The sequence below is a fragment of the Amblyomma mixtum genome, chromosome 4 (genome assembly GCF_055824585.1).
Source record: "Amblyomma mixtum isolate Tamu chromosome 4, ASM5582458v1, whole genome shotgun sequence".
In the NCBI taxonomy this organism is placed as follows: Eukaryota; Metazoa; Arthropoda; class Arachnida; order Ixodida; family Ixodidae; genus Amblyomma; species Amblyomma mixtum.
In genome coordinates, this window is record NC_143015.1 from 65583924 (window position 1) to 65594792 (window position 10869).

At 49.5% G+C, this 10869-nt stretch overlaps 1 protein-coding gene across 2 annotated transcripts in view; it reads left to right on the forward strand.

The window, feature by feature from the left end:
- The window catches only part of LOC149346656 (uncharacterized), a 57622-nt gene extending 47141 nt beyond the window's left edge, over positions 1 to 10481 (forward strand). The window contains exons 1-2 of one of the 2 annotated variants that reach the window (XM_089586592.1): positions 886 to 1228; positions 9952 to 10481. In XM_089586592.1, coding sequence (XP_089442718.1) covers positions 1115 to 1228; positions 9952 to 10197 — 360 coding nt within the window. In that variant the 5' untranslated portion in view covers positions 886 to 1114 and the 3' untranslated portion in view covers positions 10198 to 10481. Of the gene's footprint in view, positions 1 to 885; positions 1229 to 9951 lie in introns of those variants that run through there. The other variant, XM_089586591.1, reaches the window with a different exon arrangement.
- The last annotated feature ends 388 nt before the right edge of the window (positions 10482 to 10869 follow it).

A 10869-nucleotide genomic window follows, 5' to 3' on the forward strand; every position in this document is an offset into this window, starting at 1 on the left:
CAATTCGGCTGTACGCCTTGCTGGACGGTAAATTTATTTTTTGAGGAAAGGAAATGTATCTCTCTCGCATATCTGGGTGGACACCTGCACCTCGCCGTAAGGGAAAGGGGGAAGATGGGAGTGAACGAAGACGCTGTATTAGCTAGACGCGCCTTTGTTCATTCCAAACCATTCAGCTGGCATTACGGAGTGGCTAGCGTGCTCGTATCGCACTCCGGAGACCCTGGTTCGATTCCCCAACTCGACCAATTTCGTTCTCGGTTTTATTGATTTATGCGGTCTAACTAGAAAGGTTAATTAGGCTATTTCATATTTATATTCTTGTATTTCTATCCATCGTGTTCTGTCATTAACCTGTCAATTGTTGGAACTGTCTAGGATGTTCGACACAACGTATATGAAACGAGCAACGTCTTACTGAGTGGGGAAGTGCGTGGTGGTGGAGGGAACGCGGCTTCGTACTTATCTGTTTCTTTTTTTTTTCTTTTCTTCTGACCTCTTCATTCTCCTCTATATTAATTAGGCTAATTGATTAATTAAGCAATTAACTAAACTCAGTCCAACTTAGTTGCAGCATCACTATACGATCCCTTTGATTGGTTGAATGGTTACTAGCCAAAGTACAATTGGCCCCATTTGAAATTCGCGCACTGTGACGTCACGAGCATTTCGACCAATTGAAAAGCGTTACATTGGGGGCGGAGCTGGTTACGAGGCCGACGCCGACGCCGACGACGACGCGAAACCCAGGAACGGACGCCAAAGAGCTGCGCTCTAAAAGGTTGGCCTCAAGTAAAATGGCACATACACACTACGGGGGAGTGGCCTTGGCCACTCCCCCGTAGTGTGTATGTGCCATTTTACTTCAGCCCAACCAACCAACACAGCATGTTCTCTTCGCCTACGTGGCATTTCTTCTTTAGTATCGCTCGTGAATTACGTCATATCAGTCACGTGGTCACCACATTCGCCGCCGTCCGCTCGTGTCGCGCTCGTGCCACCGTCCGTATAAGGGTGCCTCGGTGCAGCGTTCGTGGCCACTCGTCCGCCCCACCAGTCTCGCTGCCACGTCGGCCGCTGCCACATCATCGTCGGCGACGCAGCAGTGCCGGGTATGGAGCGTTGCAGGAAGACCGGTGGCATCTATGGCCCCGCAGCTCACCGCCTCGCTCCTCGTTGCCGTGGCTCCTTCCGCGACAGCTTCGACTTTGACCTGTCCTCGGTGGAGGTAAGTCCCCGCGAACGTGCCTGCTGGTCACCCGGCGTACATTAGCTTCAGGGGAAGATGTTTGGAAGTAGTCGTTCCATCGGAATCGTTGACAGTGTGCAGTCCCTCCGCACAGGCCGCAGTTGTCTGGACGACGACGATAGCACCTTGCAGTGTTCAGAAAGGACAACTGAAAAAAGGCGCAGGCCCGACAATGTGCATGCTCCACTTCTATGCATGCTCGGCCTACGTAGTGCGTGGCATTAACAAAATAGGAAGAAAAAGAAATGAAGGACGCTTAAACTTCGCCTTTGAGTGGAACGCGACAGCGCGTTGCAGCGCTGCCAGGGAGTGCACGGAACTCCATCATCGCCCATTCGGCGAGATGCTTTGCCCGTTGGAAACATCTTTGAAGGCATTTTTTAGAGCGCAGCTCTTTGGCGTCCGTTCCTGGGTTTCGCGTCGTCGTCGGCGTCGGCCTCGTAACCTAACCAGCTCCGCCCCCAATGTAACGCTTTTCAATTGGTCGAAATGCTCGTGACGTCACAGTGCGCGAATTTCAAATGGGGCCAATTGTACTTTGGCTAGTAACCATGCAACCAATCAAAGGGATCGTATAGTGATGCTGCAACTAAGTTGGACTGAGTTTAGTTAATTGCTTAATTAATCAATTAGCCTAATTAATATAGAGGAGAATGAAGAGGTCAGAAGAAAAGAAAAAAAAAAGAAACAGATAAGTACGAAGCCGCGTTCCCTCCACCACCACGCACTTCCCCACTCAGTAAGACGTTGCTCGTTTCATATACGTTGTGTCGAACATCCTAGACAGTTCCAACAATTGACAGGTTAATGACAGAACACGATGGATAGAAATACAAGAATATAAATATGAAATAGCCTAATTAACCTTTCTAGTTAGACCGCATAAATCAATAAAACCGAGAACGAAATTGGTCGAGTTGGGGAATCGAACCAGGGTCTCCGGAGTGCGATACGAGCACGCTAGCCACTCCGTAATGCCAGCTGAATGGTTTGGAATGAACAAAGGCGCGTCTAGCTAATACGGCGTCTTCGTTCACTCCCATCTTCCCCCTTTCCCTTACGGCGAGGTGCAGGTGTCCACCCAGATATGCGAGAGAGATACATTTCCTTTCCTCAAAAAAATAAATTTACCGTCCAGCAAGGCGTACAGCCGAATTGGCGATGGCGTTCTGTGGACTCCCTGGCAGCGTTGCAAGACGCTGTCGCGTTCCACTCTTACAGGCGAAGCTTAACATGTTAACCACACATCAGTAACACACGCAGACAGCCAATGGACGCGTCATTCGCTGGCAGCACTTGATTCATCATTCACAACCACATTCTTAACGTACGCTCCCTTGCCGCACATGCCAAGGACGTACACCACGATCACATTCTGCGCCATTCCTCTGTACTTTGCTTTGCTGAAACCTGGATGGATCCCGAAGAGCCTCTCGAAATCATAGATTTCCTATACTGCTGTGGTGCTCGCAGAGACCACAACAGAGCGGCGGGAGTTGCTATCTACTTGCGCACAGGTCTCTCTGCAATACCAGTCGAAATGTTTGGCACGTCACATGAACTTGGCGAACTGTGCGCCGCAATGTTGCCCAACGGCTTGCTGGTAGTAGCTGCCTACTTCGCCCCTACCGCACTCACGAAAGACGTCGTGCACTTCCTGCAACTCGCATTAACCGTCCATCGATCCACACCGATGTTAGTAGTGGGGGACTTTAATGTTGACATAAAGACAAACAGCAATTTCCTAACACTTATGCGGGAGAACATCCCGTTCCTCTCGCTCGTAACGCGTCCCACGGCTGTGACAACCTCGCGAGGCACTTGTATAGATCTCGTCTTTGAGAATCAAGCATTGGTGTACCAAGTCGAACATATATCAGTCTATTTCTCCGACCACAAAGCTTCCTTCATGACTGTCAAGAACTGTTAGTGGAGTCTTTGTTAAAAGAATACGTGTGAAAAATAAAAAAAAAATCTGTGATAGCGCATACATGTGTTGCTCGATTTCTTTGCCTCAATCTATCGAAAAGGTGAAACAGCTTATTTGCTGCGCTCAAATTTCGCATTAGGAAGTAACGTAATCGTCGGCAATTTTTTTTGTTTTACTTAATTTATGAATTACACAGGAAATTTCATTGCCATCAACAAGCATGGGCCTTTTCATTCTGAGCATTTTGACCCATTTGAAACCCCTTTTAATTTTTTTTTATTTATTTTGATTAATCAGTTAATTACGACTTAATTAACTCGTAATCGCCTATTACACGCACGAATCAATCACTAGAACCACAAATTGCCATGTCCCATGATTCGATTTTTTTTTTACGCAGCCCCAGATTATTTCCAACACGCGGTGCCGATTATAGGCCGACGGCTTTTCGACCGAACGACCTGTATACGCTGTCGCGTTAAGCTTCGTATATTTGAATCCAAGAACAACGATGAAACGTGGCAGAACCGCGGCACTGAAGCCATAGGCAGTCGGCGTTCATTGAATTATTGGCGTTGTCGTAGACAACGTTTTAGACTCCGATGATTTTAAGGGAAGTAATTGTGCGCATAACTATAGTAGGATACAACTTAAAAAAACAGCAGTTGATAACACTGGGCCGCAGTCCGCGGCGTCTTGTATTACTCCGCTGGCCACTCGCAGCTGTAAACGAAATCACCTTTTCAGTGTTTGTCTATATCAGACAATCCATGTATCAAAGTTCTAGAGATCATATTTATTTCTTGTGATAAAACTTCTTGTTTACCTAACAAAAATTAGGAGTCACTTTGGCGACTAAAGTGGTGCAAGGCGAAAGCCTGAGTACAGCATTCTGCCACGAATGTGGTTGTGAATGATGATTCAAGTGCTGCCAGCGAATGACGCGTCCATTGGCTGTCTGCGTGTGTTACTGATGTGTGGTTAACATGTTAAGCTTTGCCTGTAAGAGTGGAACGCGACAGCGTCTTGCAACGCTGCCAGGGAGTCCACAGAACGCCATCGCCAATTCGGCTGTACGCCTTGCTGGACAGTAAATTTATTTTTTGAGGAAAGGAAATGTATCTCTCTCGCATATCTGGGTGGACACCTGCACCTCGCCGTAAGGGAAAGGGGGAAGATGGGAGTGAACGAAGACGCCGTATTAGCTAGACGCGCCTTTGTTCATTCCAAACCATTCAGCTGGCATTACGGAGTGGCTAGCGTGCTCGTATCGCACTCCGGAGACCCTGGTTGGATTCCCCAACTCGACCAATTTCGTTCTCGGTTTTATTGATTTATGCGGTCTAACTAGAAAGATTAATTAGGCTATTTCATATTTATATTGTTGTATTTCTATCCATCGTGTTCTGTCATTCACCTGTCAAATGCTGGAACTGTCTAGGATGTTCGACACAACGTATATGAAACGAGCAACGTCGAACTGAGTGGGGAAGTGCGTGGTGGTGGAGCGAACGCGGCTTCGTACTTATCTGTTTTTTCAGCAGCGTCTCCTTCCGCGGACGCTGTTGTCGCTGCGACGCGCGTCTTTCTTCTCTCTTCCTCTCTCTCTTCTGACCTCTTCGTTCTCCTCTATCTTAATTAGGCTAATTGATTAATTAATTAACTAAACTCAGTCCCACTTAGTTAGAGCATCACTATACGATCCCTTTCATTGGTTGCATGGTTACTAGCGAAAGTACAATTAGCCCCATTTGAAATTCGCGCACTGTGACGTCACGAGCATTTCGACCAATTGAAAAGCGTGACATTTTCTGTCGACAACTCCTGCTTACAACGATGAGGCATTAAAGGCTTCCGCCTTAAAAAACGTTTAAAGGGGTGGAGACACCAAATTTTGAAGCTATAAAAAGCCTGCTATGGGATTCCTATGTATGCAAGGGCACTCACAGCCAGGAGTTGGACGCAACAAACGTTTCAAAAATATTTTAATTCGGTTCCAAAGATTACCTAAATGCTCACTCTCACGATCTAGACCCCATCGCTAGCGCCATCAACGCTGACGTCACAAGGGGGTAAACAAATTAAAGTTTTAGTGACGTCATACCAAAATACAGTGACGTATGATGAGCGGGGCACAGCCGCGTGAGCGCAGTCGACGCACCAGCGAGCCGCATTTGCTGCTAACCGCCACTCGCTCGGTTTGCGGCGCGCCGTTGCGAACAGCGTCGCAGCGTCCGATTGCAGCTCGTCGCCTGCGTCCGGCCTGCTAGATGTCAACGGCGAGCCGCTCGCGACAAACGCAACGACGGGAAGCGGCAACCAATGCGAGCCCGGAGAGCGGCAGCGTCATGATGAAATAGGGCGCACTCCTTGGAGCCGGGCGGCCTGCGCCAGTCTTCGTGCCGACCACCGGCATCCGAAGAACTCGACAGTATTGTTTGTTCACGTTCATAGCAAACCCTGGGATATATGAATATCAAAAATGCATCGTTTCTGACGATCGTTGGCAAATACCGAGTTCCTGATAGAAGTGATGACTGCGATGCAAGCAAATTTCATCCCATATCGGTTTTGTGCTGCTGCTACCTGGTGCGGTTCGCCTGCCGTCTGCTAGCTCTGTTGCTGAAGACGTCGTGGAAATCGAACATATCTTGTATTGTGGGACGAGTTCACAGTAAAGGGGTGCCGAGCGGAGCACGTTTCTGAGCGCTGGCTAGTCCCGAAGCGCCCTCAGCTGCGGAGTCGGTCGTGAAACCAGCTCAGGCCTAGCGACGACTAGGGCAGTCTGGGACCAGCGCGCAGGTCGTCGCCCGGCGTTGCCGCAGGCAGTGTCGTTGCCGAAAGATCCACTTTCAGTACAGTCATGCTGTCGTATCTCGAATCTAGGAAGCATCCTTACTGGTAGCATGGCTGTTTTGTGCGGACGTGAAGTACGCCGTGCCTGCCAGTCGGTCGGCCAGCCTGGATACCGTCTGCCGACGGCATAAAAGCGAGCTAAGGAGTGTTCTTGACGTAAATAATAAACCATGGTACAAGAAATGTGAAAAAAGTGTCATTTTTGAGGATCGCTGACCAATACTGAGCTGCTGGTAGAGGTAACAACGCTGATATGAGCAATTTTCTTGCCATAACCGCCTCGAAGCTGCCGCTGGCCCGACGTTGGGGTCCGGCTCGCCTGGCGCCCGCTAGCTCCGCTGCCGAAAGCGTCGAGGAGATTGACCATACTATTATTTTATTGTGAGATGATGCTGTTGACACTAAAGCTATTTGTGAAAAGTATTCCTTTTATTATAGCGCAGGCGACTACCGAAGCGCCGGCCGCTTGCGAAACAGGCTATAGGCCTAGCGACGACCACGGCAGCCAGCCAGGCAGCAGCAGAGCTCGTCGCCCGGAGCGCCCGCGAGCGGTGCCGTTGCCGAAAGCTCCCAACATAAGCAGGCATGCTTTGTCGCTGCTCGAGTATAGCTGGCAGTTCTGATAACAAGGCGATTTTGTCTTTTCTTGTGATATTTGTACACCAACCCAAGCAGCGCTCAGGTACTGCTGCACGGCGGCGAAGTGTGACACCGGTTGTGGGCGCAGCGCAGTGATGCTTACTGGCATTTTCCAAAGTGCTTCGCATCCTCACGCGAACCCGCGAAGGCGATATTAGCGTGCGATAAAAAAAAAAGTTGATGTCCTCACTCATTGGATTCAGATCCGTCAGAATCCGAGCTGCTGGTACTAGACATGCTGTTTTTTTTTTTTCATGCGCTGGTCAGCACGTGTGTGAGAAAGCAGACGATGCAGCAGTAGGTGCGTCACAACTTTTGTGGACCCACGTGACCAAGCGAAGTAGTTGATCTTCCCCCTCTGTGACGTCACTGTCCAACTCGGCGTTCCGAAACCGAAACCGAAAATCGTTCACCTAAAAATGCGATAATAAATTATTCACTGTGAATATATGAATCTCTGAGTGTGTATCATGCTTCCTGGAGCCATAAGAAACGTTTGAAACTAAGAACGCCCGAACCACAAATTTGGTGTCTCCACCCCTTTAAGCAGCGGACTACGTTTTCGTCGTGGAGGAATTATGTGCGCGGAGGCTGAATGTGGGTGGAGCTTCACTGCAGACTTAAGTTGTATCCGACTTATAGCTCGAACCCTGGGTCAGTGGACGCCTGAATCGCGCTTATAGGTACAGTCGCCGTCAAAAGTAAACGGAAGGCGACTTTGTCAAAAAAAAAATTAATTTCTTTAAATCTAAAGCATAATGGTCCATGTTTTTTGTGCACAGTGCAATTCGTACTATAACAATTAGTCTGCGCATATGTATTCAAGGATGCATGAATTGAGCGGGCAATGATTAAACTTTTTCGTTAATATTCCCTTCCATTTACTTTTGACGGCACCTGTACGTGGGGTGGTGAGGGAGAGAGGTGGGCTGCTTGCGTTGTTGTGGCAGACACGCGGCAGTGCAGGAAAATGCCGCAGCGTTCATTGGGTGAGCAAACTCGCGATCAACCATTAACTGCCGCCTGCCAGGGTGGGCGCGCTGCCTATACCGTGTCTGGAACGTACTCAACGTTACAGACGCCAAGCCGCGTACAGTTTCCCGATACGCCAAAGCTTTCGCTCTCTACCAGGTTCAGCAGTAGTTCAACCGCAGCTAATGTTTTATTTGGAGGTTCTGGTGTTACAACACCAACACAAACAAGGCCGACACCGGCTTTTCCGCTACACGAGCTCCTTAACGCTCTAGCGTTAAAACTGTTTTCATATACATATGCATTCTACAACGACGACGAAGCCGAACGCTAGCCCATCTCGCGCTCGCTGCCTTAGCGGGTCATCCATGATGTTCTTGCTCCTTAGGACGCGTCCACGCTCCCCGTTATAGCACTTTGATCGCAGATGCGAAGCCGCACTTCAGAGCGGCCTGTATGTAAAACTGAAAAACTCGGGGGGGGGCGGGGGGGGGGGGGGGGGGGGGTTTGTTTGACCTAAAGTGCAGTGAGGCGAAAGCTTTAAGCGCGGGGTTGCTGCTTGTGTCACTGATGTGTGTCGCGTTCCACTCTAAGCAACGCTGCCAGAGAGTCCACAGAACGCCATCGCCCGTTCGGCTCTTCGCCCTGCTCGTTGGTAAATTTGTTTTTGAGGAAAGGAAATGCATCTGTCTCTCGCATATCTCGGTGGACACCTGAACCTCGCTGTAAGGGAAGGGAGGAAGATGGGAGTGAGCGAAGACACCGTATTCACTAGACGCGCCTTTGCTCATTCCAAACCATCGACCTGGCATGGCGGAGTGGTTAGCGTGCTCGTCTCGCATTCCGGAGACCCTGGTTCGATTTCCCAACTCGACCAATTTCCAGCTTGGTTTTGATAATTTATTTTACTAGGAGTATCACTACACCCTCCCTTAAATTGGTTGCAGTACAATTGGCCCCGTTTGAAATTCGCGCACTGTGACGTCACGACCAATTGAAAAGCGTGGCGTTTCTGTCAATTCCTGCTTACAACGATGAGACATTAAAGGCTTCCACCTTAAAAGTGGTGGCAGACGATAAGCGCACCTACCCTCTGGAGGACCTCTTGGCAGACCATCTCGCTCGGTGCTCGAGAGTCCATCGGCGTTGCTTCGAGCTGGTTCCAATAGTCATGGTTTGGTGTCGCTCCTGTGCAACGCTGTCAAAGCTAGTGCGTTCCTCTTTCCCTTTGTTTTTCGCACAACCATTTCTCTTACGGCACGGCTGAGGTGTCCGCCGAAAAGTGAGACAGCTCGCCTTTCCTTTCCTCTAAACCAAATCTCATGCTTGCGCTGCTTATATCCGCGATCAAAAACTAGTGCGCTCCTTATGGTGAGCGAAAAAATATCAAATGCTGCTCTGCCTGCTGGCTGATTACATGATACGTTTATCATGAGCTCGTTTTAATACGCGCCTACTGCTGGCGGCACAATGTCGATTTCTCATCCCTTTGATTACTCGACCACAAAATAAGCGCGGAGTAACACGCCTTCCCTATTTTAATAAAGCATTATAGATGGCTCTGTTGACGCCGGAATGTCCTCAAAATGTGTAACCGGGAGTTGGTCCCCGGTGACGTCACTGGGGTCCACGTTCACCAGTTCTGATAGCGATAGTGATAGTTGGTGATACCGACGAGTATTATAGTGATGATAATGATGGTCACGGCGATGATGATAGTAATGACAATGGTAGCGTTAGCACAAAAGCCGTGAGTTCGAGTCCCGCACAAGGTCCTGTGTTCGAGTCCCGCAAAGGTCCTGGGATCGAGCGCCGCGTGTAGTTCGTGGGTAATGAAAAAGGAAGGGAGAGAGAGAGAGGAAAGGATTTCGCATTTCCGCTCATAAGCAGACTTGAGTGCAATGCTGTTATTTTTTTCAAGCGATCTACTTCCGTACCTTTAACAGCGTTGCACGCTATGAAACCGAGTATACATACGCAGCTGACTCATTTCTCAATTTCTGCACCGTCATTCTCGTGCTTTTCCTCATTTATTTTGATGTAATCATCGATTTCTCAACTGTAGTCACTCTAAACACATGGCTGGGTTTCAAAGGGCTGTTACACTAACGGCTGCGCTGAGTTAGCGTAGTAGTGCTTGGAGCATGCAACGCTTGATATTGCACCATTTGACGCGAGAAAGAGGGAGACAGTACTCTTATAAGTATTAACACACACCGGCGGCCTTAGTCGGGCTTCAGTAGCCACAATGTGAACGAGAACTTTCTGCGCACTGACCTGCCAACCCCATTTCTTCCCCACGCAGCAACTCCTCATGTCCCAGCGCAGAAGGCGACTCGTCCTGCCACCTGGGGAGCGGACCATCCACGAATGCTGTAGAGTCAGCTTCCATCTTCCGACCAGGCTGGCAATCCAGGCTGCAGTATACTTGCATGATACCGACGACGGCCCCTGCCACTACGCCCCGGTATGTTGCGTGTGCCAGCTACCATGCAAGAGCAAACGAACCATGGCTCTGCACCTGGGCACGCACATCGGGGAGCGGCTCTGACCGAAGTGCAGCGTGCAGTTCGCTTGCGCAGCCACTGCAACCGCGCACAGGCACTTCCACGGGACCGGCGGCGACCGCCTGCAGGGCTTCTGCGAGGAGCCACTGGCGCAGAAGAGGGACTGTGACGAGCATCTCAGCTTGCGGCACACCCGCCATCTGCCTCACTATCCCCATAGTGAACTGCGGCAGCACATCAATTTGGGACAATTTCGATAAGACGCCAAAATTCGCCAGAAAATAATGACCGGCAGCGTCGATGCAATAAAAACGTTGGTATTTGTTTATGTTGAAGCCTCCATCTTTTGAAGCCGTAGCTGTTAGTGTGATGTCATGGCAAAACTAGTTGCCTTTGACCCAGCAATTCTGGATTTTCTCAGCAGGCTTACATTTTTTCTGGTATTAAGTTTGGTTTGGTTTATGGGGTTTAACGTCCCAAAGCGACTAAGGCTATGAGAGACGCCGTAGTGGAGGGCTCCGGAAATTTCGACCACCTGGGGTTCTTTAACGTGCACTGACATCGCACAGTACACGGGCCTCTAGAATTTCTCCTCCAAAGAAATTCTAGCCGCCGCGGCCGGGATCGAACCCGCGTCTTTTGGGTCAGCAGCCGAGCACCATAACCGCTGACCACCGCGACGGCTGTTCTGGTATAAACGTTTTTTTCTGCCATAA